We start from the raw sequence: 27,916 nt of genomic DNA, 5'->3' as shown, positions 1-27,916 counted from the left end.
TCACTATCACCATGAGTATGTACGTACACATCAGTTGCTCAAGTCAAATATGCTACTCGCTGAGATGGCAGGGGGGACGGGGCTTCCCCGCCACTGGCCTGTAACTACAAAAACCTAGTTATAAAATTTTAAAAGAAGTTTCCAGCTTTGCTGAAATCATACTCTTAATAAAGGACGAGGGTTTGTATCAATGTAGGAACAAAGGTCTATTATATTTTGAGTTGGTTAGGTTAACAAACACCTCACACACCAAAGCAACCTTATTATCATCTAATTTAATTCAACTTATCTTCTAAAGTTCTAAAAGAGGTTACTGTGCTGTACTACATATTACGTAAACAGTAATGCACATAATCTGTATTAGCTTTCTTGACTTCAAATATATTTTACAACCTTGAAAGCATCACTAAAAGCTGAATGTCTTCATTATATAATTAAGATTTAAAGGGCAAGAAACAAAAATTTAAGTAATATCATGAGACTATAATGCAGACATGATCCACAAAAAGGTAAAAAACCTAGGTAACATGCAAATTTTCATTAACTAGCCCTATCTTTCAAAAGATTGACAATTCAAAAAGAAATCTAAAAACGAGGTGTTGGAAGAGTAACAGGAGTAATGTTTTAACTTGTAATTCTATAACCCCATTGATGAATTCTTCCCTGTTCCTGAGAGAGGTGACAGGGTAAAACAAGATAGAAAAAAATACGACAACTGACTTGGGAAACACGCAACTAGCCTCTGCAACCGCAACAGATAGAAAATTCTACTTCATATCATAATGAACTTGAAAAGGTATACTGTACAGAACTAAGAAATTAACATTTCAGATAACTAATAGAGCTAGCATTGACTAGTGAACATCTCTGAAAACTGTTATAAAGAAACACCCATACTCTCATTTCATACCATAATAAGCATTAAATATACAAGGAAATAAGGAAAATGGCTTCAGGAAAGAGAAGCTGCAAAACACTAGTGAAACGAAACAAGAAAGTAATTAAGGGCACCTGTGACCACCAATCACAGGCAAGATCTTATAGAATATTGCTCCAAATAAACAGCCACTAAAGAAAATTTTCAAACCTCTGCATTGTAGTAAAATGACATTAAAAAAAAATATGTTTATTAATGGTGTGCATCAAATCTACAACACTCCCAAATAACTGTTCACATATTGCTTACCACCTTTGCTACATTACTCTTTATTCTATGTACATCGTCATCTTCGTCTGGCTCATCTACATCGTCGTCATCATCCATCTCCATACCTGTAAAACAGGAAAAATTAATTATGGCAAGCTAACATTACTTCAGTGTCAAGTGGAATAAAAATCAGACATTTTTTCATGTAAATAACCAAGAAACGTAAAAATGCAAGACAGAGCAATGTAAAAATTAACACTAAATCTTGGGATCGACACGACCAACAGAAATTAACAAGGTAATCCGAGAAAATAATCACATTAAAGCCCAATTCTAGTAAGTTTAGGAACATTAATTACTCTACTGTACCATAACCAAACAAAAAAAAATTAAACTCATTGACAATCTTCAACTAAAGCGAAGAAAAAAATACCTACCTTCTTGCTGTAAAAAGTCAAAATTGTCCATAACCGCTTTCTCCGCATCTCTAATCTGTGCCTCTAAAGTAGATGGTGGCTGTCCCTACATAAAAATAGAAGGTGAATGAAAATATTCAATTTTAAGTTTCCAGTTATGTCTCAGTCAAGATGTCAACTCACAAGCAGATTTTAAAATTCTTTACAGTAATCAAAGTTACTTCACAAATACAGTATGAAAAAGACTTTTAACATTTCTTTCTAATCTAAATATTTTGCATTGATGACACTCACTCTCACTCTCACACACTCTCTCATACTTATAGAAAATATTCATATTATTCACTCACTTTTTTCTGAACATAGCATCGGTTAGGATCAGGCTGTCGCTTCGTCGTATCGGACCCATTCATGGCCGGCGTGTTTGTTATGGTTTTCTTCATTTTCTCCTCCAGAAATGCCTAATAATGACCTGTCAAGAAAAAATTAAAATAACCAACTTCAAAACCAAGAGCTAAGCAGGGATGAATTAACTGTGAAAATAATTGTCTTATTTACTAAACTTTTCTACTCTGGTAAGATGTGATAAGATTTAAAATTTTTCTTCCCTGGTGAGATACTGTTAGCAATGTCTTGGAGCAAATTTTTTTTATGCCCATTCTTTCTCATCCATTCATGTACAGTAGGGTCCCGAATTATGCGAGAATTTGGTCGATTAATGACCTCGTGTAAATGGAAAATCGCGAATTTCGAAACACACAACTAACAGAAATAATTCCATTGCGGCCATGGCAACCAGCAATTTGCCTATTCAAATGTGTTTACTACCCATTTCCAATACTTTCTTTGTACTATACTGTATTTCTTTATAATATCAAATTGTTCTTGTAAATAAATAAAACATTTAATATACTTTAAAGTTCTAATAACTTGAAAAATGGTTAAAATTACAACCAGGATAGGTGTAAACACCATATATTTCCCGTTATAACACAACCCAAAATACAGACAAATTTTAATGTTTGTCATATCTATTGTATAATACAACTGGGGAATAGCAAAACCATCATTCTATAGACTAGCTTGTTGTATGATTGAAAATCCAGAATTATCAAAATAAAGGCGATTTTATATCATGCGTTTCCTAAACACGCTAAAAAAGCACAATAGAAAACGACAACCAATGTTTTGTTTACGTTTATCTCTGATCACAACGAAGAAACAGACGCATTTATACATCTGTGTTTTTGAATTGACAGCAATTTTACCAAGTATAGATTATATGTTGAATTTGTTATTACCAATGATCTAATTATTTTTTATTAGAACTTTCAAATAAATGAAATGAATGCCATTTATGAAATGTTTTTCTTTATGACGCCGCCTGAAACGGAAACCTTCCATTTGTTTACGCTCCATCTTCGATCATAATAAACAAACGAATGCATTAAACACACATGATCTAAGTCATAATTAATGATATTACAAACATTTAGTAAACATTATGTTATTACAAATATTTTACTTACCGTATCCATATAAATTCCTAAATTCGTAGCAAAGCTGGAATTTTTTTTTTCCTTATGCGTTTAATCCACAATAGCAAACTGCCGCTAATGACAGAGTGATAACTTACGATAATTCTAAACTGTTACGAAAGATAATTGTCCTTTCCATATCCAAAATACTTTTCCTAACTTCAGTTATAAGTCAACTTGTACCCACCTCAATTATGGATCCATATGCAAAAAAGGTAAAAGAAGAAAGTACTAGGCCTATTTTTAAAGTCACCGAACAATTAGGTTAACGCTATAACGTTCGATGAGAGAGAGAGAGAGAGAGAGAGAGAGAGAGAGAGAGAGAGAGAGAGAGAGAGAGAGAGAGGGGGGGGGGGATGGTTTTAAAGTACTAAACAATAAATATGATAGGTTATAACACATTGGTGTTTATGTAATATTAACTGTATAGATGGTTTGAATAAGTTAAGAAATGGTGTAAACAATTCTTTGTTATTGTATTCGCGCGGAAGCTAGACATCAGCTGATGTGATCACAGCCAAAAGTAAAACAAAAATAAGTTAGCAATACTCGATTTTTAAAACACACCCGAAATTTAACAACATAAGTACATGTTTTATTATAGCGCAATTGACATTTAAAGAGTAAAAATTTTCTGGAATAGAATGGTGTTTCCTAAAAAATAGTGGTTTGCGGACGAAATCGGTTACCGTATTTTAAGCTATGATTGAAATGGATGTATACACGGTATCATTTTTTCGTTTTGTATTTAATTGACTTCAAGAAAACCGATTTTGGTTTCTTCATCTATTTGTAAGTATTGTATAACGAGAGAGAGAGAGAGAGAGAGAGAGAGAGAGAGAGAGAGAGAGAGAGAGAGAGAGAGAGAGAGAGAGAGAGAATCAGCTGTTGTAATTGAATGTCGTGTTTTTGTTTCGTGTACCCCCTGAAGCGAGGAATTTATCGCCACAACTAACAATATTCATGTTAATTTCATTCTTAAATTCAAGTTGCCATATGTGAACTATGGTTTTATTTCTTACGGAGAGAGAGAGAGAGAGAGAGAGAGAGAGAGAGAGAGAGAGAGAGAGAGAGAGAGAGAGAGATTTCTGCCATCAAATCTCTCTCTCTCTCTCTCTTAGATTTTATTTTACCGTCTACTCTACAAAACCAATGTTTGCAAATCAAATGTATACTGTTTAAAATATGACAAAATATTGACGACTCGTTACCGAAGTTTAGGCTATTCACTGCCGATAAACGAACCCAGTCTACTCGTGAAAACCTTGAACGCCCAGAGGGAAAAATAAGGCTTTTAAATATACTGTACTAAACAAAAATAATGCTTTAATATACCATCATTAACACTACCATTACAATTATCGTAAGGTTGGAGAAAGATAAAGATTGCCGAGAACGTAACCACATTTCTGTTTACATTTTGTCAGCTGGACTCGCACAGTTAACAGTTGATTTCATTGTTGATGTGGAATTTTATCCTTAAATAGGCTACAGTATTCATTATGAAATTATGTTAATGAAATGTAATGTTAATATTGTTTTCTAACATTTATTATAAATCACCGTATTTAGGGCTACCAATATACTTAAAAAGACAATAGATTTGATACATTTTGTAGTGCTTGACTCGCGAACTTTGAACAGCCTCGCAGATACAGAAAATTTATTTTTGAAAAATAGCGATCGCGGAAAAGGGGAATCGTGTAATTCGAACACGCTTAATTCGGGACCCTACTGTAGGTAGCCGCCTCTAACTGTCTACCTGTCTACCTTACTGACGTCTCTCTTAATATTCTCCTTTCGGCACATGTCATTAAACAATCTTTCAGAATTGACCAAATTCTGAGACCCATTCCAGGACTATTAATGTAAACCAACCACTACCAACACGCATTTTCAACTTACTGTACTCTATCACCCTTTTAGCTTTGTCAAGCTGCATTTCATAAGGTAAATGCCTTGAATAACAGCATGAAAACAGGTTAATTGCGTAAACAAATCATGATAAAATTAGTGACAAGATCATCATCATTAAAATAAGGTTTAGGAGAAAAACAAATGCAGAAATTACATTCCAAATATCACAGAGAAAAAACTGCAAAATTTATACCCCATCTAATTAATGACAGCAAAACCAAGGAAAATTTAATCCACATAACTTTGAAATAGAACATAAATCAAAAATGCTTTTCAAGCAATTTGCATTTTCCATAACCATAAACTTGTGTGTGTTGAACATCTCTGCAGCTAAAATTGAAATGGTGTGTGCTAACAGGGGCACGGGGCTTCATCACCCCCATGCTGTTAACTACTGACACCTCATAAAGAACTTTCAACAACCATATTCCAGCTAAACTGATAAGATATTCCTATCAATGGACACAGGTTTGTTTTATATGTGAGAACAACTCCCAATTTTAATCATTGAACACAATCCACATATCTTAATTTTGCCTACTAAAATTTTTTACTTTCATTTCATACAATCTTTCAAGGATTTCCACACTTTTGCGAGTACAGAATGAAAAAATAGGAACTAGCTTACCTTACTCTATTACTTCTTAAATCTATAATTGTATCCGTGTAACCAATTTCTTGTAGATACCTGAAAAAAAATTAATTTCATTCAATAAAAATTAATCAGGAGTACAACAAAGATTAACAATATTAAACAGGAATTCCCCATGAAAGGAAGACAAATATTCCATGAGTTTATTCTTGTTTGTATTAAGAGGCCACAAAGAAAAGATTACAAAAAAATGGAGAATAAAAAGAAAAATACTAAATTATATTGACATTAGGGTAAAGGCCAGGAAAAAATAAAAATTCAAATTGGAATTAAAAGGGATAAATAACAGAAGTAAATAATATTGAAATAAAAAATAACCTTCGGTTTGGCCAACTACAATTTGATAGTCAAGAAATTAAGAGGGAAACTAAAAAAATTTATAAGGAAATGTTCCAGATTAATAATCAAGGTAAACCTTCATGGTCATAGGACACAGATCAAGAAAAAAAATTTACTAATCCCACAATGCTCAACTGACAAACTTTTACTCAAATATCTAAAGATCATGTAAATTTAAGACTTGAGAGATCAAAATGAAAAATCAGGCTCAATAAACACTTAAAATTTCAATATTTATTGTAAGTAAAAATATGACAAATTTGGAAAAAATCGGTATTTTTCCTTAACTAATATAAAGCTGTAGTTGTTTACATAGGATATCTCTTTTGGCAAAGCTGGAAGGCAGCCAATAGAAAAAGAAAATGTGACGTGGCAACCCTACCTTCCCACTGTTGTGGGTCACTAGGGTGTGCTGGGGGGGTATCCCCCACTTATCTCTACTGACAGCTCACGGAACTGCCTCACTTTTTTATTGCAGGCAGGACTTCAGGGGGACAGGTGATGGCGGGACAATTTTTGTAAACAAATACAGGTTTGTATTAGTTAGGGAAAAATACAAATTATTTCCAAATTTGTTACTTGTTCCCACGCTAACAAACCTTCCGTTGTTTACATGAGACGACTCACTCTTGGGTGGGTGGACATCCAGCTTTTGGCTAGCCATTGAAATGGGTTGCATTAGAACAATGTTGGATTGTATCTTAAGGTCCACCTTAACACCTCGCTAATAAACCACATGTGTGAGTTATTGCAGCCTATGCAAAAGAAAAAGGAGTTTGTAGAAAATAGCATCTGAACATCTGGGGAAGTTGAGTGTTCCCAATGATCCATCGCAAGAAAACAGTGGGGAAGTGAACAGTTAATTAGTTATTTTGTATACTCAAATACACAAGGGAAGTAATTCTTACCTGCAGAGGTTTGAATCCAGCCTGCAGTGGACCCAAGGAGCTGTACCCTAAGAGAAGGGAAAATGAAGAGAGGAGAGCCAGACATACTCTCATTCACTCCAGACTTAGCCTGGGTAAACAATGCCCTCAACCAGCTGCTGCTTGTCCACCAAGGAACCTGAGGTGTCAAACCCTTTATTGTACAGCCACCTAAGAGCCGATAGTAAAAGTATCGAGCCTTCTGTGGGGTAACGTCTTTGAGATAGTGGGCGGTGAAGGTTGTTTGCCGCTTCCACACACCCACTTGTAACACTTGAGAAACTACTCAAGACCAGGGATGTGCTGATGCCCCTGACATCATTAGCTCTAGGTTGCTGAATTGGAGGAGGGTCTTATTGGAGAGCAAACTCGATGACTTTACGAATCCCAGAAGAGATCATGTTCTCAGTGACCCCTCTCTTCGTTCTGCCCAAGCTTACAAATAAAGCTGAAAGCTGGAGTCGTTATTGCAGAACGTTTAAGATAATACCTCAAACCCCCTTACTGGGCAAATTAACCGTTGATCTGGGTCATTGGTTACAGTACGGAAACTCGCTATCTGGAAGGCCCCGAATCTAGGATCCGTGACTGATGGATTTTGAGTCTTAGCAATAAACTTAGGGACGAAGCCGAGTGTCACTTCCCGCCTTCCCCTTGAATGGGCAATGTCGTACGAGAGACTATGTTGTTCACTAACTCTCTTTGCTGACGCTAAGGTGAGTAAGAACACCGTCTTCAGAGTGAATTTACGGTCAGTTGCATGGCGTAGTGGTTCGTAAGGAGGACCCTTAAGAGACCTCAGGATGCAAACCATGTTCCAAGGAGGTCTAATCTCTGACTGGGGTAAGTGATCTCATAACTCCCTATAAGTCAAGAAAGCTCCAACGAAGAGGAAAGATCTACTCCATTCAATTTAAAGGCTAGGATTAAGGCCGAGTGATAGCCTTTCACCGCCGAAACTAAAAGGAGTTTTTCCTCTCGAAGGTAAATAAGGAACTTCGCTATTACAGGAATAGTGGTATCGAGGGGAGAGATACCCCTTCCATGACACCTACTTGGCCTGGTACACTGCCGTGGAGGACTTGCGTAGATGTTTGGACATTCTTTTCACAGCTTGTAGCGAAAGGCCTCTCTGTGAGAGGAGACGCTGGATAGTCTTCAGGCGTGAAGCCAAAAGAGACTGGACGTTCTTGTGATAGATGTTGGCGTGTGGTTATTTGAGTATATCTGGACGTGGAGGAAGTTCTCTCGGGTGATCTACTACCAGTTACAGAAGGTCCGAGAACCACTCTGCATAATGCCATAACGGAGCTTGAGGGTCATCATTAGACTTTTGGATTCTCTTGTCTTGTTGAACAAGCTCTCATTTCTAAGAGCTTTATGTGCTGGTACCTTAAGATTCGGACCAAGGGCCTGAGATCGTGTGGTGCAGCAAGTGACCACCCATCCTTGTTTTGATGTGTCTGTGAAGAGTAACAAATCTAGAGGAGGGATGAGAAGATCTTGGCCCTTGCAGAGCTTCTCTTCTGCCACCCACCGTTGCAGAGCGGTTAGTTGTTCCTGGCCCATTGGTACTAGGGTGGCTGGTCCCACAAGGACTTGAGATGCCATTGGAGGGAACTTACCTTGAGGCGACCGTTGGGAATAACACGGATCAGGGAGGTTAAATGGCCTAAGAGACACAACCACTGTCAGGCTGGCATGTCTTCTCATCTGAGGAAGGGACAAGCCCCTTCTCTCAGCCTGTGTATTCTGTCGTCTGATGGAAAGGCTTTTTGTGTGACATTGTCTATTAACATACCGAGGTACACTATTCTCTGTGATAGAAGCAGTGATGACTTATTGAAATTGATCACTATCCCTAGATCCTAGCATGTCTTGATGATGAAGAAGGGTCATCTTCGAGTCTGCCAGAACTAGCCAGTCGTCTAGGTATCTTAAGAGATGAATGCCGTTCTTGTGAGCCCATGTTGACATTAGGCTGAACACCCTGGTGAAGACCTGGGGTGCTGTTGAGACCAAAACAGAGAACCTTGAATTGATAGCGTCTTCCCTCGTTTAAGAACATTAGATACTTCCTTGAAGAAGAATGGATTGGGATCTGGAAGTATGTGTCCTGGAGATCCAATGTGCACATGAAGCCATTGGTCATACTACTTGAATGCCCATGTCTGCCGTCTCCCTCCTGAATGGAGTTTCAAGGAAAAACTTGTTCAGGGGGGAGAGATCTATGACTGGTCTCAATCCTCCAGTCACCTTTTTTCAACAGAAAAAGTCGGCTGTAGAAGCCTGGAGACCTATCCGAGAACTCTAGGAGAGAGCTCTTCTGCAGCATGGTCTGGTTTTCGACCCTGAAGGCCAGCTCCCTTGCTGATCACTTCGCATATGAGCTTAGAGGAATTGGATTACGAGTCAGAAGAGGAGGAGATATTGAAAGGGACGAGATATCCTGAACTGACAACTGCAATCGATCAGCGATTGGACTCGTGATGATGCCACCTCTGCCAGAGGTGTTGCAGGCATACTCCCACTGGTGGTCTGATGAAAGGATTACCCTCCCTGAGAGATGGCCGCCCCCCCTGCCACCTTTCCTTCTTCTGAAGGACTTCCCACCTTTCTGGTCCTTGGATTCAAAGGGCTTCTTAGACACCTTAGTCTTTGATATCGAGGGACGGAAAAGAGCTGGACTGATCTCTGGGTGGTCTTAGAGCCCTCCCATATGGCCAAGACTGATAACCTTGAGTCATGTCTCTATGAGGGAGAAAATCCTTGGAGGAGTTTCTCCACCTGTCACCTCCACTTTCGGCATTTGCCTGTGAAATCTTCCTATCACTGTATCCCTTCGCTTCAGAATTGCATTCACTCACAAGTTGACCACGTGGTGCGAAAGGAAATCCAAGGTCCGGGTACCAGACAGAAGGAAAGATTCCAAGGACCATCTGATCGTCTCCTTGGAAAGACCTGCAGAACGAACAATGTGGCTGGCCCAGAGACCCGAACCATAGATCGAGCCACCAAGCAGCCTGTATGGTATATCTTGCACCTCGCTCTATGTTGAGTAGCTCAGAGGTAGAAAAGGAGGCTCTCAAGGAGACTAGTCTCTGCAGTGGAACGTTCGATGAGAGAGACTACACCAACGGGTCTAGAATCTGGGTAGGACAAGGATCGTCCTGGATCTTGTAATACAATACTTCCTTTGGATTACAAATGGAAGTGGCTAAGATAGAGTGGAAGACTGTGCTCTAAGAGAGCTAGAAGCGCCTGCTAGCTGGGTGGCAAGGCGTTCGGATGCAGTAGAGCTGATAGAGGGGCGTTGCATAGGCAAATGCTTCATAAAAACACCTCAGGCTTTGAAAGGCACTGGAGGTAGTCTTGACAGGCTTCTCTAAGGGTTGGTCCATCTCATTTCCTTGTCCAGTCCGAGGTCGATTGGAATGAGGGTCAGGAGATGTAGCGCTATGTGCTAATGGAGAGCGCAGGCATCTATAATGTCCTCTACAAGAGGGTCTCCTCAATCAAGTGTGTTTAGAACGTTTAGATTGTAAGCCTCCGGTCACGGTCTTTCGATCGTGAGCGGATAGCTTGCGATACAGAATGCTTGCCTCGCAATCATGATCGTCTTGATCGAGAGTGCTTAGCGTGAGACTTTAAGCGTGAAGCTCGTGATCGTGAGCACAAAGCCTGTGATATTGACCACGAGCGCGAAGCCTGTGATCGTGATCGTGAGTGTCATGCCGGTGATCATGATAGTGAGGATCGTGATTGTGTGTCTCTAGAGGAGCGCTAAGTGGAACTTGAGCTTGAGCGTGAAGCTCTTGATCTTGAGTGGTGCGCCCTAGATCAAGGGTGTGTCCTAGAAGACTTACGACTAGGCTGCGAAGACCTACAGTCTTTATGGCGTGCGCGCGTAATGTTATCATGTGTATGTCCATGGAATGAACTTAAATTGTGAACAATCTCTTAAACCTTGTAAACAGGGTTCAGGCGAGTGTAAAGCTCATAAAGGTGATCCTGTTACAGGACGGGATGTTGTCACACACCCAAGTGAAGGGCAAGCAGGTGGAGCGCTTGTCATAGGAGGATCACTGTGCTCGCTAGAATCCTTCTGCTTAACCTCGTCAGCTTGCTGGGGCAGCACATGCAAACTTGAACCATCTCTAGTGGAAGAAACAAGGTTTATGTTAGGGTTAGGCGGCGATGTCGCCCTAGGTTGGAAATAGGACATCGTCAGCAGGAGGTAACTCTAAGGGCGAACGAGAGAGATCACGTCCGCGCGTGGAAGGGGCAGGTGAGGGTGAAAGGTGGACTTCACAAAGATTCAGGACAGATGATGTTGCCAAAGGGGACGGTTTTCTCCTTGCGCCCACTGAAAGAGTTGCAGAAGTTTCCCTCAAAGGGGAGCAGAAACCACCAAGGACGGCCAGGCCTGCAGCACATCTGCAAGGGAAAATGGCTCCCAAGCAGCTGTGAAGATCCTTCGCTAGGGAAGCATCAATCCCCCGGTACCCCTAAGATGCCAAGGAGTAAGTCGGTCTGCTCTCCTACTCGACCAACTCTCAGAGAAAGGTGGCCGAGGAGGAGCTTTGGGAAGCGATCCAGGGGTGCGGGAAGAAGAAACCTGAGCTCTTTTCCCTGTGAAGGCAGACTCAGGGGGAGATAGATCTCTCTTAGCTTTCTACTTCCTGCACCACCAGAACTTCTCCCACTGGGAAGCAGACCACTCCCGACACTTGTCGCAGGGCAAAAACTGCTCACAGCAACCCCCCCCTCCCAGTCAGGACAAAGCAGATGGGGGTCTGTGTTCACGGAGGATGTGAAGGTCTGCAAGGGCGACCTTCAAAACCAGGACAGGTATGCATGGGAGCATCAAAAGGAGCACTCTCACACCTCAAAAGAGGAAGGAAGCGCATATGTCTAATGGCAAGCTTTGGGAAGAGGTGGAGACCGGACACGTCCAATTTCAACCAGCCTAAAGAGAAAAGTGAGGCAGCTCTGTGAGCTGTGAGTAGAGATAGGTGGATGGGGTACCCCCGGGCAACCCCTACCAACCCACAACAGTGGGAAGATAAGGTTGCCACCTCTCATTTTCTTTCAGTGTATTGGCTGCCTTCCAGCTTCGTCGAAAGATATCTCCTATTTAAACAACGCAAGGTTTTTTAGTATGGGAACAAATAGAAAAGAAAAGAAGAAACTTACTGTCTCAGTAACTGTCTCGACTGCTTCCAAGACACGTTTGTATTGGTTGAGAGAATAGCATCTGTGTCTACCCGTACTTCCTCACCCCCGTCTTCGGATGGGGGATTCATATCCCCTTGAACCAAATCTGTGCCATATTTCAACTTATGATACTTGGCTCTGAAAAGATAACACATCAATAAAGATTAATCAACAGGTAAATATTAGAAGAGAGAGAGAGAGAGAGAGAGAGAGAGAGAGAGAGGAGAGAGAGAAAGAGAGAGAGAGAGAGAGAGAGAGAGAGAGAGAGAAAGAGAGAGAGAGAGAGAGAGAGAGAGAGAGAGAGAGAGAGAGAGAGAGAGAGAGAGAGAGAGAGAGAGAGAGAGAGAGAGAGAGAGAGAGAGAGAGAGAGAGCAGCTTACAATTATAAATAAGATTAAAAATCCCTTCAATTACCATTACAAAACTGTACTGCATTCATTTCCCTTAAAAAGAGTACAGGGGACAACAAAACTATTCAAATGCTATTCATTTCCCTTAAAAGGAGTACAGTGGACGTCAAAACTATTCAAACGCTATTTATTTCCCTTTAAAAGAGTATAGGGGTCATCAAAACTATTCAAACGCTATTTATTTCCCTTTAAAAGAGTATAGGGGTCATCAAAACTATTCAAACGCTATTTATTTCCCTTAAAAGGAGTACAGGGGACAAAAAACTTATTTTTAAACGCTATTCACTTCCCTTAAAAAGAGTACAGGGAACATCAAAACTATTCAAACACGATTCATTTCCCTTGAAAAGAGTACAGGGGACAACAAAAATATTCAAACGCTTCTTTAGTTGAATGTTTACAATTTTCATTAAATCCTTCCTATTTGTTTCTTTTCTTTCCCAGAACCTGAATTCATTTACAATAATAATTTCTACACTCCAATTTCAGTCTCCTTTTCTTTCTTAGTATACTTTACATCCAGGAGTAGGCCACAACTTACAACTTAGATTTTTAAAATTACTACAAATTCAATAACACATCATTGTGAGAAGTACTTTTAAGAAGCCATAAATTTAGCAGAGGTAATCAATAAATTCCAAATAAATTTAGAACATCCGACCATTATATATTACAACAGTAACTGACATTATCTAGTAACCGTAATCTCTTTACAAGACTGCAATACATTTCAACAAGACACACCAGAAAAAACGAAGTAAAGCAGCCATACTGACCTTTAACCTTCAATTTTAATGATACCGACTTGCAAAAAAAAAAAAACCCTCATTACCTCACATTTAATGCTTTTTATAAACTAACCATACCAGTATGCTACATAAGCTATTATCGACTTATATTGCTAAGTTGTAGTAATTAATTTACAAAGCATTATTGTACTTTACTCATCAAAAGAAAAACTACAATCTTTATAATGTATAAAATTATCTCAAGTTTCTTCTGTATAATCTCCTATCAATGCAAAGAACATATGATCTTTAGAGGATTAATAAAACACCCCCCAGAGATAAAATCCCAAAGCGATCTCCCTATCTCCCTCGACTAAAACGATCCAAATGCCAAGGGAATACAAAATAGCTCAGCAGCTTCAAGAGGGGAAGAGGCAGGAGCCGGGGAGGGGGAGATCCAAGGCTTATGGGATGTTCTACCTGCAGTTGTGATGTCAAGAGAAAACAAAGCTTTAATATTGACTTTAAAGAGCACAGTACGAAGGGAAAAGAACATGCTTCACATTACCTTTGATCTGTCATAACACACACACACACGTACACATGCACACTCAGACAAAATAGCTACTGGATGACTCAGTAAAAAACATGTCATGATGTCAAACATCTATAATGACATTAATGCTGTAGCTGTGCCTGACACAATACGAGAGGGGCTGGAGTTGGAGGAAAGGGTAACCTTTTACAATGTAAATAGAGTAATGATACAGAATGAGAAGAAATGAAATTATTGCAAAATGCATACACCGTTCATAGATTTTAGGAAAAGGGAATACAGTACATTACATAACTACAGTATCAATGAAAAACTGACAGTATTAAATTTCTTTTAATTAAGATTAAATAATCAATTTATATTTGAAAGAAAAAACAGAAAAAGACAGTGGCAATCAACTGTTCTTCTAACATGATGCGACTAAAATGAAAACTAATAACTTTGAATCATAAAAGATGTATGACATAACTAAATTAAAATGTCCCACTGAAAATATATCTCTTTACAAATAACATTTATTTTAATGCAAACTATACTTTAATTATACATTAAACGTCATAAAATATTCAAGTATATTAATGGATTATCTTAAGGTAACTAACAGCCATAGAATATATATCTAGTAGGTGGGGATGATATTTATGATTTCTATATCCACAAGTATGATTGCTAAACTTTACAAAACTAAACTCTAAGAAATAAACAAACTTTAAAAAGAACTGTGCTGTTTCAACCCTTTATGGTTTCCTTATAGCACAGTATAACCAATACTGATAATCTTTAATAGTCAAAGTTAGAATTAACATTAAAATAATCATTATTGAATCAACTGCAAGGTTTCCTTGAAATCAGATTAAAAGAAAATTACTTGAATTACCCTAAAAAAGTTTCATCAACCTAATGTGTGATGGTGGAAGGAAAATAAAAATTACTTGGTGGTATTGCACAAGAAATAACTTTTAAAGGTCTACTCACCTTTCTTGTTTTAAAGCATATTCTAACATTTTTATTCTTCTAACTAGGTCATTTTTTAGATTTTCTTGTCCTTTTCTTTCTCCATTGAGAAACGCTATCTTTGCCTGCAAAAGAAATTAATATAATTTCAATGTTTAAACTTTTGACAAACGGTTCATAAAAACCTTTTATTTAAAATACAGTATACAGTATTAAAAGTTCAATAAAACAATGATTGTACGTACAGTACTAGAACTAACAACATCAGTGAAACTAGGTGGAACTTATCATACATAGGTCTTCACAAATCTCCACAAAGTATAATGTAATAAGCTAACCATGGATTATGAGTATACAAAGGCTGAAATGGAATATGGGATTTAAGCTCAACATTAAGCACTGGTACCCCATGGCCCTTTCAGCACTTCAGTTAATTTCTAATAAATCAATTTGAAGAATGGGGTATAAAATAGAAAAATAAATTATAAAAATCGCAAATTATATAAGAAATTTGTATTTTTCCTAACTATATAAAATTGGTCTCGCAGGATTATATACAGGAGAGGGGGTTCCCAGCCCCCTCGTCCCGTCCCTTTTAGTTGCCTCTTACGACACGCAGGGATAACGTTGGCGCTATTCTAATTGTTTTTATACCCCCGCGGCCAAAATTAGGGGAAGTGCCTTGGTATATGTATATGTAATAATAATATAAAATTGGAAGTCCTCTATAAAAGAGGAGTATGCTTTCAGCATAGCTAGAACTTGGCTGTCAAGATTTATAATGAGGTCTTGGTAGTTACTGGCCGGTGGCAGGGAAGACCCCACCGCACTGGCACACCGAGTAGCCACTTTGACCTTCATCTAGGGCTTGTCATGTGGATGAGGCTTGAAATATAATGTAAAGGACTCAATTTCCAAAACAGGAAGGTAAGCCATTCTCATCATGCTAATCACCTTTATAAGAAAGAGCTAAAGAAGGGGTACACTCGTGGCCACCTGGATTCAAGATCCTGGCCACTATCCCCTGAACCCAGACAATGGAAATCTTTCATCCTTCATAACTATTAGCGACACTAGAAAAGATATGACATTTCCTAGTCACTTCACCTGAGCAAGTTCATTTTCTGAAGAAAGAAAAGTACTTTAAGGCAGGTTCATCTTCCTAAGTATGAAGTGTGTTTTGTGGCAAGTTCATCTTTCAAAGAGTGAAAAGCATTCTAAGGCAAGTTTATCTTACAAAGCACGAGAAGCGCTTTATGGTAAGATCATCTTTCGAAGAATAAAAAACGCTTTGTGGCAAGTTCACTTCCTGAAGTCATTTAGTGCTCAACACTGTAAATTAGGAATACTTACAGAGAGAAGGGTTATAAAAGGGTGAGAGACTTTGGAGAGGGGTGGCTGGAGGTAAATGTGGATGAGACTGAGGTTATGGTGAGAAGTAAGGAAGATATGTACGGCATACGGGATAGCCATACTCTACATAAAAGTATAGGCTTGGTTATAAAACAGGTGGAACAATTTATACACTTGTGAACTACTATAAGCCAGGAGAGAATGTGAGGCTGATGTTAAGAATATGATAAAAGCAGCTTGGGGAATGTGGAGGAAGGTAGCAGAAGTGGTATGTAATATGAAGGAAAAAAAAAAAAAAAGAGAGAGAGAGAGAGAGAGAGAGAGAGAGAGAGAGAGAGAGAGAGAGAGAGAGAGAGAGAGAGAGAGAGACTAATGGGGATTCCATTTAAAACCAGGTGACCCTTCTGTATATAGTATGCCACTTTTTGCTGCATTGAGTATAGTACGAATTACAGGTTGGTACAGACTGGAAAGATCTGTAGTAGTACAGTATTGAATATTATGATGGAGAAGGGAAGAATGTCAGAATTAACTGAACACACAGTTGAGATACTGTGTTATTGGGTCCTTTGACTAGCCAGACAGTACTGTACTACAGTACACTGTATCTTTCTCTCTGGTTACGGTTTATTTTCCTTTTGGCTACACATACACTGGATAGTCTGTCCTATCTTTACATATTCTCCTCTGTCCTCATACACCTGACAACACTGAGATTACCAAAGTTCTTCCTCGCTCAAGGGGTTCACTACTGCAATGTAGTTGTTCAGTGGCTACTTTCCTCTTGGTAAGGGTAGAAGAGACTCTTCAGCTATGGTAAGCAGCTCTTCTAGGAGAAGAACACTGCAAAATCAAATTATTCTCTGGTCTTGGATAGTGCCATAGCCTCTGTACCATGGTCTTTCACTGTCTTGGGGTAGAGTTCTCTTGCTTGAGGGTACACCCAGGCACACCATTCTCTCTTATAGAATTCTCATACTGTTGTTTTTTAAAAGTTTTTATAGTTTACATGCAAAAGATTTATTTTAATGTTATTGTTCTTAAAATATTTAATTTCAGTAGTTAATTACTTCTCTTGTAGTTTCCTTATTTCCTTTCCTCACTGGGCTATTTTCCCTGTTGGAGCCCTTGGGCTTATAGTATTCTGCTTTTTCAACTAGGGTTCTAGCTTAGCAAATACCTAATACTAATATGTGCAGGATGTTACAGGTTGGGAAGATCTGTATTCAAAGGATGACCAGAATTATGAAAAATGTAATACCAGCGTAACATATAACAGATACTTTACAGTACCATATGTCTGTAGGTGGAGTAGATACAGAAGGCACACAGGGGGGTGTAATAACTTCAACAAAGGACAAATAAAAAAAAATAAATAGCACTATAAAAAAATCACCTTCAAAGAGGGAAAATCATTTCCTATGATTTACCCAAAAATTTCATCGCTAGTCTTGAACTACTCTAGAAATAACTTTGGCATATTACTAATTAGCAACAAACTGATTGGGTGTTCAAGTAACTATTTATCTGCTAAAATTTCAAGTCGATATTAAATGCAACTCATAATCTAAAACGGAGAAAAACTGACTGACAAAGTCCATTCATAAATCAATTTTATATCTATAGTTCATGAATCACAACACCATGCCAGCTAATTCTAGATACCAAGCGTTCCTACAATCTTATCAGCTTTTATCTGATCTCTTGCTATCTACAAGGAGTGCCAAGATAAGATTAATACTGATACCATAAAGGTGAGAAATGAAAATGATAAATTTGAAGAGACTTCTACAACCAACTAATATAGGTACAAAACTTGAGCTGATAATCTGTATCATGGTGTCAATCAAGATATCAAATGTCTAACCATAGCAACAAAAATATTTCTTACACAACAGAATAAACTTGGCTGAAGAAACACTTTTAGTAACAACTGTTGATGATAAAAAATGTTTTTGCAAAATATAAAACCGGAATGTAAATAACTATACAGTATTGTATATTGTAAAACCTCACAAATGACTACAGCATTAAGTGTTGAGACAGTTGGTAATTATGAAATTCAACTATCTTTTTAATAGGATACACAACTGGGCACATTTTAGGGAGAACATTCTTAAGGAATCTAAATTCTACTTAGTCTCTTACTTTCTCACTCAGCACTCGCTTTGATTGCAACCGGGACTTTCTGGTGGGTAGGTGATGGCAGGAAAGATTGAGTAACGGACTCAGGTTTGTATAGTTTGGAAAAATACAAATTACTCCAAATGTCATTTGTTCCTACACAAATACACTCTCTCATCATTAAGTGGGAGGAAGTCCCTATTCCAACTGGCTGGTGCTTATCCCAGGCAACCAAAAACTTGGGACTCTTTGTAAGTGGTGCAGAGTTAAGGTTCTTACACTTCACGCTCCGGTGGTTTAGCAATACAAGCGGATCCAAGCCCCATGCAATAAAGGAGGTAGAGCAGAAAATCTGTGTGTAGTAACAATGAGGCATATATATGTCAATGGGCTTGCTTTGTTACAACACACTCCCCATTGTAGGCATGTGGGGAATGACACTTCTATACTATAAAACAGAAAAGCTACAGGATAAGTGGGTATTACCTGCAAGGGAATCAATTCCACCTGACAGGGTTTCGATGTTGTGCTCCAAGAGAGGCTGCTATGCAGCCATTATAGGTCCCAGCAAAAAGTTGTCTAGGGACCTGTGGGTCAATTCCCGCAGGTATGGGCAGTAAATGTAGTCTGCCGTTTCAAGATGGCAGCGCTACAGTGTCTTACAGAATGATAGGGTTGTGCTCACTTCTCTGACAACACAAGCTCTACCTTGAGCAGAATGTGAGGGTAGGGAATGGGTATGGTTAACAACTTTCTACGGTTAATAACTTTCCTATCTCTCCCTGTGTGGACTAAGAGGTGCTGCAGGTGAGGTGGTGGTGTTTTGTATTTAAAGCTGTGCCTCAGAGGACACAAAAACAACTGATCAAGATTTCTAATTACCACTCTAAAAGCTCACTACCCGAAACAAACAAAACCTGGAATTAGGAACCGACGGATTCTGGGTATTTTCCATTAACTCAGGGACGAAGGAGAAAGAGTCCTGTCTCTAGCACTCAGTATAAGGGACGCTAAAGGAGAGATCATGAAAGCTCGCTAACCCATTTGGAGGCGGCTAGGGCAAGCAATAAAACTGTTTTAAGGATAAGGTCCTGTCTTAGAAAAGCCTCAACACTTCATAAGGTGCTCTCTTAAGGAATTGCAAGATCTTAGTAACATCTCAGAGAGTCAGTCTACCTTTCAAAGGCCAGAACTACTATACTTAAAATTCCGTATAAGCATAGCGAGTTCCAACAAAAAGGATATAACTCCTTTCAGCCTAAATATCTTGCACAAGGCTTGAATGATAAGACTTTCCCTGGTAATGAGGAGCAGAGCTTTTCTCTTCAGAGATACAGTAAAAATTCAGCTATCAATGGAATAAAGACTCCGAGTGGGAAAACACCTCCTCCATGACACCAACCACAGAAAATGGCCCACCTGGCTTGACACATGGAAGATGAAGATTTCTAGAGGTAGCCCCACATCTCTAACGCAACTTCACGCAAAAAACTTTTCCCCGAGAGGAGAGGAGAGATGTTGGATAACCTCCATTTGTGACGTCGAAGTGATTCCAGAAGTTGTGGATAACCTTCATGTGTGACGCTGGAGCCACTCCACCGAGATGTGGAATAGCTGTGCGTGTGATTGGCACAACAGGGCAGGGAAAGGAGGCGATTTTCTCAGAATCTCTATTAGAAGAAATAGAAGGTCCGGGTACCATTCTATTTGGGCCCAATTCAGGGCTACTCGTCATAATGAGGTTAGGAGTGGACCAGATTTGGTTCAAGACACTCCTTATCAGGAAGAATGACAGAAAAGCATAGACATTAAGGCCGTCCAAAGTGTGCTGGAAGGTGTCCTCGAACGCTACTAATGGGTCTGGCACAAGTGAGCAGTATATTGGAAGTTTCCGATTTAGCGAGGTTGCGAATAGGTCAACTGTTGGACAACCCACAAAGTCAGGATCTTGTTCACTATCTGAGGATGCAAAGACTATTCTGACCCAACGATTGCATGCTTCTGCTCAGCTTGTCCGCTACAAATAAAGCGAGCTGTCAGAGTGGCCGAGTTCAGCACTACCAACTTGTGAATTTCCACTGCTAGTTAGCAAAGCTACAAAGAAACAGTCCCACCTTTTTGTTTATATATGCAACTACAGTACTGCTGTCATGCATCAACACCACTGACTGACCAGTCTAAAGAGGGCAAAAGTGTGGGAGCACAAGAAGAACCGTTCAATGCTTCAACACGTTGATATGGTATAGACATTCCTGGATGGTCCATTGTCTTGATGCTGGGTGTTGTAGAAAGTGAACTCACCAACCTTCCTTTGATGTGTCCATGAACAAACACTGTTCTACTGGGGCAGTAGAAGAGAAAAGCCCCTTAAAAGGTTAGTCTCATCCAGTCAACATTCCAGATCAGGTCTTGAAATCTCCCCTATCAGAACTGATGATAGAAGAGTTGCTGCCTTGCGATCATTCTCTCTTCAGTGCCCATTGAAGGGACTGCAGGGAGACGATCGTTCGGAACGAGATTTTTCAAGGAGAAGAGGCCTGAAGAGTGGCCATCGCCGTATTCTCCAAGTTCATGGCCCTATCGCAGTAAAAGTGACATGCTGAGCTGCCAAACGGTCCACAGTAACGCCTGGATTCAAAAAGGAAAGCATGGGGTCGAGAGGAATGGGTGGGGAGGCCTCCAAGATGAGGTAATAATACTTCTGACAGAAAAAAAAAAGAAAAAAAAAAAAAAAAGCCAGAGGAATTATCTAGGGGATCTCCCTGCCCTTAGAGATCCTATCGCTGAGATCAGCTCGTCAACCTTTTCTAGGGCTTCTGAGGCCTTAATTAAGCAAGGAAGTTCTAGACGAGGTCTGTCAATGGCCGCTTTCCTTCCATTAGAAGGAGAGCAAAGGGCCTCCCCGAGACCATAAATCAACACATGCAGGCCAACACATGCAGAAAAGTGACCTGGACAAGTGATATCTAATGATGCTAATAGCTTTTGATAAAGATGATATTACAAATATTTCACTGAATGTGTTAAAAATTCCAGAGATTAAAGGCAATTCCATATGTTTTATCTAAACACACCATCTAAAAGGGAAACCATACTTTTTCTTAGACTTTATCGCCAATCACAAGGAACGAACAAACGAACAAATGTACAGATTTACACATTCAAATGATACTAACAGTTTGTAAACTGTATGAAAACTGTTATATGTTTTGGAAATTATATTAAGAATATACTTTTTATTTTTCGCATGTGAGCATATCCTCAATATCGGTGGCTAGAACCAACTGACAGTGCTTACATTTCCTCAGCCTGGGGTTGCATAGAAAAAAGCTGATTTCATCAACATGGAGTTATTCTTCGAAAAGACGTACTGTATTTATTATGATGAAGATATGCTAATAATTTATACCTAAAAATTAATACATAACCTTTATTATTACTTTATTTCATAATGTGAATCTTTTCATGTATGAGTTGCTATCACACTGAGGCCAAGGCTAGACTACCAATAAACATCACTTGGAATTCAAGATTTGAATTTTGGAATGAAGACGACCCCCAATTTTCAGGGGTAAATTATAGGATTTAGGCGTGTCTTTTACGCAGAAATATAACGCACAGTACTTAAATTTCTCACAAAATACATGAATCATATTCTTCTCAAACTGATTACTGGCTGTGCAAACTTTTTACAAGCTTTCTATACAACTTTATACTTTTAACAGTATGCATAATAAATAAGGAGGATCCCCACAGGAAACCAGCGATTTAGTGTTTTATACCCATCAGAAATGCCATGTACGTACGGTACACAAATACATTGTTCATGTGTCACCTATTACAATACTGCAAATACAAATAAAACACAAACTACGATGTTTACAGGGATGTGTGCCACCCTAACCTAATCTATGACAAGTCTTTTGACTGACCAAGGGTGCTTTGCCCCCGTACTGGCCTTCGCTCCTGAAAACATGAGAATTTCATTTCATCCTAACCTTGCATATTACAGTATGCCTGGACAGCTGGGTGCCTGCCTTCATTTAAGCACTGGCATAGCTCAACTTATTCCTTACTTTGGGATTGGTAAGTACATCTAGAAGGATATATTCATTTGTCAAGAAAATCCTGCTGGTGTAGATTTATGTCTTTGTCAGGGGAGCCATTTATCAGCGAAATGGATTACTTCTGGATGGATATAAAGCAGCATCAAGTTCTACTTCAGATATAAACCTTTCAATACATTAAAACACTCTACAAGCACTTCTAAAACACAAGGCTGCTATAGTTATTATGGACATATCTGCTGATGGATACAGAGTACAAAATATCCACAAGTATAAGATTTTAGTTTTCATTGATCAAAAAACTGAGCAATTGATACAAAATACTAATGTGCAAATAGTACCTCATTATTTGGAATACAGTAGAACTCGCCATTTTTTTCTATTGGTAAAATAAGGATAAAATTAATATTCTGTTTTACACTATACAGTACTTTCAATTAAAAACATGTAGAGTACTGTATAGCTTTTGCTGTTACAAGATTTGAATGTTACTTATTCTACAATCAACTTATTTGCGGGATCTTTTCTAATTTATTTAAATCTTCACGATTCAAAATTTCATTTAAGGATGAAGTTTTATAATGTACAAGTATTTATTAACTGGCTATTTTTAATAATTTGCACTCGTTATAGAATAGCTGCCATGCACCGAAGAGCTTACGGATTGAATCCAGGTGATTTGGTCTGTAAGGTACACAGAGATCATTCTCAGTGCCAAGGTGCAACTGGGGCAAACCCTGCAGTTGCAGAATTATTATTATTACTTGCTAAGCTACAGCCCTAGTTGGAAAAGCAGGCTGCTATAACCCCAGGGGCTCCAACAAGGAAAATAGCCCAGTGAGGAAAGGAAACAAGGAAAAATAAAATATTTTAAGACGACTTAACATTAAAATAAATATCTCCTATATAAACTATAAAAACTTTACCAAAACAAGAGGAAGAGAATTAAAACAGAATAGTGTGACCAATTATACCCTCAAGCAAGAGAACTCTAACCCAAGACAGTGGAAGACCATGGTACAGAGGCTGAGGCACTCACTACCCAAGAATAGAGAACAGGTTTGATTTTGGAGTGTCCATCTCCTAGAAGAGCTGCTTACCATAGCCAGAGAGTCTCCTACCCTTAACCCCCAGGGGTTATTTTTTTTCAAGCACATTTTGCAGTATATTTTTTTTAAATTGCTCTAACAGCCTTAATTTTCATCATAGAGAGGTCAGGTTGGTCTCATTCTCTTGGAAAATGCCTGAAGTTTCTCAAAAAATTATAAAAAATATGCAAAAAAAAAATTTAAATAGCAGGTTTTTGCAAGGACGTACCGGTACGTCCATGGGGTAAAAGGATGAGTTTTGTGAAACGTACCAGTACGTCCTTTGGGGGTAAAAGGGTTAACAAGTGCAGTAACCCCTTTGGTGTAGAAGAATTGTTTGGTAATCTGAGTGTTGTCAGGTGTATAAAGAAAGACAGAGGAGAATATGTAAAGAATAGGTCAGACTATTCGGTGTGTGTGTGTGTGTGTGTGTATGTAGGCAAAGGGAAACTCAACCGTAACCAAAGAGAAAGATCCTAAGTAGTACTGTCTGGCCAGTCAAAAGACCCCATATCTCTCTAGCGGTAGTATCTCAACGGGTGGTTGGTGCCCTTAAAAAGTTTGACACTAAGAATAACAGAAGGCATGGATAGTAGGATAAATACATGATGCCAAGGGACGAAGAGATGCTGTATAAAACCTTATAGTAATGCAACAGTGTACCTCAAAACTGCACTACCACCTGTACAAGGGAAAGCTCTTATTGCCAATACTTTAAAAAAAGAAAGAAAAAAAATTACTTAAAATAGGTAATTAGAACTCAAGTTACCCCATACCCATAGGGTAACCTTCCATTTACAAATGGCACGCCTGTCAAACATATTAACAATTTAAACATCAATATTCAGATCTTGGAGCCTCTGCCGTTTATGGGGACAGCCCTTTGACCGGCCGAAAATCGAGGTAAAAAAGTCCGAAATCGGCTCTTTTTTACGGGAATGATTTGTTAAATAATGTAGATTGACGGGACAGTATTAAATTGTAAAACTGAATGTTTCTTGAAATCGAGTAAAAAAAAGTCCGAAACCGGCTCTTTTTACGGGAATGATTACATGACGTGTCCTTAAAAACTACAAACTTAACGAAGGGGTAAATATGTAGATTGACGGGACAGTATTAAATTGTAAAACCAGTATTAAATTGTAAAACCGAAGGTTTCTTAGACTGGGATGACACGGGCTCTATCTATCGGGAAAGTTGGAAACTAAGTAGGAAAATCTGCTCTTTTTCGCGGGAATGATCACGGAATGAAATATTAAATTCACTGGTTTTGTAAATGCTTGTCCCAACAATCTACATACTAGGAACCCTCTGGTCATGGATGTCGGAAATGTGCGAGAAAAATGGACAACTAACCCAAAATTCCCCTCCTAACCTGACCTACAAGCCATGTCCTTACCTTCATCGTGAACTAAACGGGGGGGCTGACGCCCCCCTGCGACCCCCCAAACACTGTTGCTAACATACAAACCCCACAAACCAAACCTAACCAATCCTAGTAGTTCCCAGGTCACTACCCCTACCCGGGGGCAAGCCCCCGGACCCCCTTCGTAAGTATCTCTCCTACAGAAAAGAAGTTCCATGTCCTTACCTTCATCGTGAACTAAACGGGGGGGCTGACGCCCCCATGCGACCCCCCAAACACTGTTGCTAACATACAAACCCCACAAACCAAACCTAACCAATCCTAGTAGTTCCCAGGTCACTACCCCTACCCGGGGGCAAGCCCCCGGACCCCCTTCGTAAGTCTCTCTCCTACAGAAAAGAAGCTTTGGGCAGCACTCAAAATTATATCTTATCCACATGATCATATTATAGGTTACTCAGGCTTACCTTAAATTTCGTAGTCGCTAAAACCACATCAGGGCCACATCACCTGTTTTACACTTTTTACATGTACCTCTAAAATCCCTTAAGAGGCCTTCTCGAAATAGATAGTGAAAGAATTCGGGGGTAACACGAGTGAAATCACGTAGATGTATATATCTGAGGGTCTTGATTGCATCAATCTGATCAATACGGGAGATAAACTCGAAAATATCACTCACAGAGAAACTATACGGAATAGGTCTATCCATCACGGCGGTTAGAGTTGGAAAGGGTCGGCTGTAGGTCAATCTCGGGACATGGGGGGGATTAAAAATTTGAAATCACGCGGCCCACGAAAGGGTTAGTTCGGTTGCTTTGTTTGACACTGGCTTTATCTGACGAAATATCTTAACTAGATGCTGGATAACCTAACCTTTGTTTGTATATAAAACAAAATAGTATTCGGCATAATTTTGGGACGATTTCGAAAGAAATAACAATCTTAACAAGAGATTAAAATGAAAATTGTTGAAATTAGCGAAAACATACGTACGAACATCGAAAACTGTTCATGCTTGCGCGACCAGCTGATATGCGAATCGAGCGCCGCCAAACGGGTGTTATTATAATCAGGCAGGAAACAATGATTGCGGGAAATTTTACGACCGAGTAAGTTGGCCGTGGCTTCAGCGTACGACGCATTGTAACGGCCTTTTTCTAACATAACATTTCATGATAAATATCCCAGCAGTATCAAATGTCACTAAACATGACGTGTCCTTAAAAACTACATACTTAACTAAGGGGTAAATATGTAGATTGACGGGACAGTATTAATTTGTAAAACCGAACGTTTCTTAGACTGGGATGACACGGGCTCTGTCTATCGGGAAAGTTGGAAACTATGCAGGAGCTACCCGTGACTTGTGTACGGACCATGCTGAACTTGGAAAATATTGCCGTGGTAAAGGTAAATTGTGTTATTAGTCAAAACGATAAATTAACATCATATTATGGTATGTTAGAAAATTGTAAAGAACATCAACCCCATAATGAAATACGATTTGGCTAGTAATAAGAAAGATATCCCTGTCCCCATAAACGGCAGACACCCCCAGATCTTTAAGAAAGAAAACAGATGAATACCCTACAGAATAACCATAATTCCTATTTAAAGGAGTGTTACCGATAATACACACCATATATAGGATACGTATTTTCCCTTCCGGTTGCGGTATGATTTAAGCACGACGACTATTTCTGGTTAGTTAAATCAGTAACCTATACAGATAACTTGCTTAGGCATTTTCCTAGACACAAAATCGGGGGGTGTATGTATGATAAGGGCCGGCTAAGAATACGGCAGTGTAAGGGGGGTCACAGGAGGGCATTAGCCCCCCATTAGACAAGTAGATAAGGAAATGGCTTGTTGGTTAGGTTGGGGGGGGGGAGAAGATTAGGTTAGTTGGTGCATGTGGGAGGAACTGGCCGCTGATATACAAAGGCTCCCAAAAAGGAAATGGTGGAAAGTTTGTTGATCAGCGGACACAGGTTGCCTCATGCATTGATATAGGGAAGTTCAATGACCTTTTACTAAATTAGAGAAATATCATAACCTAGGATATCACCCTTAAAATGCCACAGTTTTTGAGTTTGTATGCCTATTTAGGGCAATCATGCACCCGCCCCAGTTACTTCTCCCCAAGACTTAGTTAGTGGGGCATCACCAGTGTTTACCTACCCAAACCAGTTTTCCACATAATTGTTACATAAATATGAATGGAAAACACAAGATGAAGTGGTTAGCTACCATTGTAATGCTCAGGAATATATAACAAAGTTACCAGTTCGAAAATTATATATGTAAAAGTTAAGAGAGAAAGTAATATATATTAAAGAATATTAGCAAATATACCAACATTAAATCCAAAAAGCCTACAACAGTAACTTGTTCATCAAATAACATTGAATAAAAACTTTATAAACCAAAATTCGTTAATCTATGGTAAAGACACAAATGTAAACACAGGCTAACACAAGCAGGCTCACAAACTACGTCCTGTCTCATCCTACATTGACAGACTCTAAATTTGGTATTTGGCTTTTACTATTTGCAAAATGGACGGCACAAAATCTTAATAACTGCCGCCATAGAGGGACGGAGGCAGTTAAAGCCATTATGTAAAAAAAATAGGATGGAATATGGCAACACTGTTAAAAACAGCTGATCACCGTCAATCAATGAGATCCACCCACACCCACCCTTTTCCCACAACGACACCATATTTGGTCTATATCCGGCACAAAACTCGCGGTTTCCGGGGAAAATACCTTCCTCAGGCCTGAAGGGTGAGAGAGGAAGAAATGACGTAGCAAAGGGGATGGAAATAGGGTAATTTTTGCGACGAAATCTCACCTGAAGTTCTGCCCTCTCGAGATCCCACTGGGATCGCTCCATTTCGAACCTGGCCCATTCGTGCTGGATAAAGTGTAATATCCCCGGGATGGAGTATTGCAAACGTTGGTTAGCTTCCTCGAGGTTCTGTCTATTGGCCGCCACACCAGCAGGAGAGCCACTACCTCCTCCCAGCTGGTTTTGACTGGTCGCCTCTTCCATTGTTGTGGGTAGTTTCATACCATGGCAGCCATTACTAACACTATACTGCCTTTTATTC

At 39.2% G+C, this 27,916-nt stretch overlaps 1 protein-coding gene across 1 annotated transcript; it reads right to left on the bottom strand.

Annotated features, from left to right (window-relative positions):
- Positions 1-1,137: 1,137 nt before the first annotated feature.
- Positions 1,138-27,916, bottom strand: LOC137659559 (striatin-3-like). Its single transcript, XM_068394424.1, has 7 exons — positions 27,658-27,916; positions 14,822-14,925; positions 12,132-12,290; positions 5,647-5,706; positions 1,914-2,035; positions 1,585-1,669; positions 1,138-1,272 (listed from the first exon to the last, which is right to left on the bottom strand). Exons 1-5 carry the CDS (start codon positions 27,874-27,876, stop codon positions 1,942-1,944), a joined length of 636 nt encoding a protein of 211 aa, XP_068250525.1. The 5' UTR covers positions 27,877-27,916; the 3' UTR covers positions 1,138-1,272; positions 1,585-1,669; positions 1,914-1,941.

Source organism: Palaemon carinicauda, chromosome 20, assembly GCF_036898095.1.
Source record: "Palaemon carinicauda isolate YSFRI2023 chromosome 20, ASM3689809v2, whole genome shotgun sequence".
Taxonomy (NCBI): Eukaryota; Metazoa; Arthropoda; class Malacostraca; order Decapoda; family Palaemonidae; genus Palaemon; species Palaemon carinicauda.
Note: the sequence above shows the minus strand (reverse complement) of the source record. Positions and strands in the feature narration are given on the sequence as shown.

Bases quoted from the DNA above. Each gene is read 5' to 3' on its own strand.
- LOC137659559 (XM_068394424.1), bottom strand. From the start codon at position 27,876: ATGAAACTACCCACAACAATGGAAGAGGCGACCAGTCAAAACCAGCTG. The intron at 12,291-14,821 runs GTGAGTAGACCT...TTATCTTTTCAG, and splicing joins TATGCTTTAAAACAAGAAAG to AGCCAAGTATCATAAGTTGA. The intron at 5,707-12,131 runs GTAAGTTTCTTC...ATTTTTTTTCAG, and splicing joins TCGAGACAGTTACTGAGACA to GTATCTACAAGAAATTGGTT.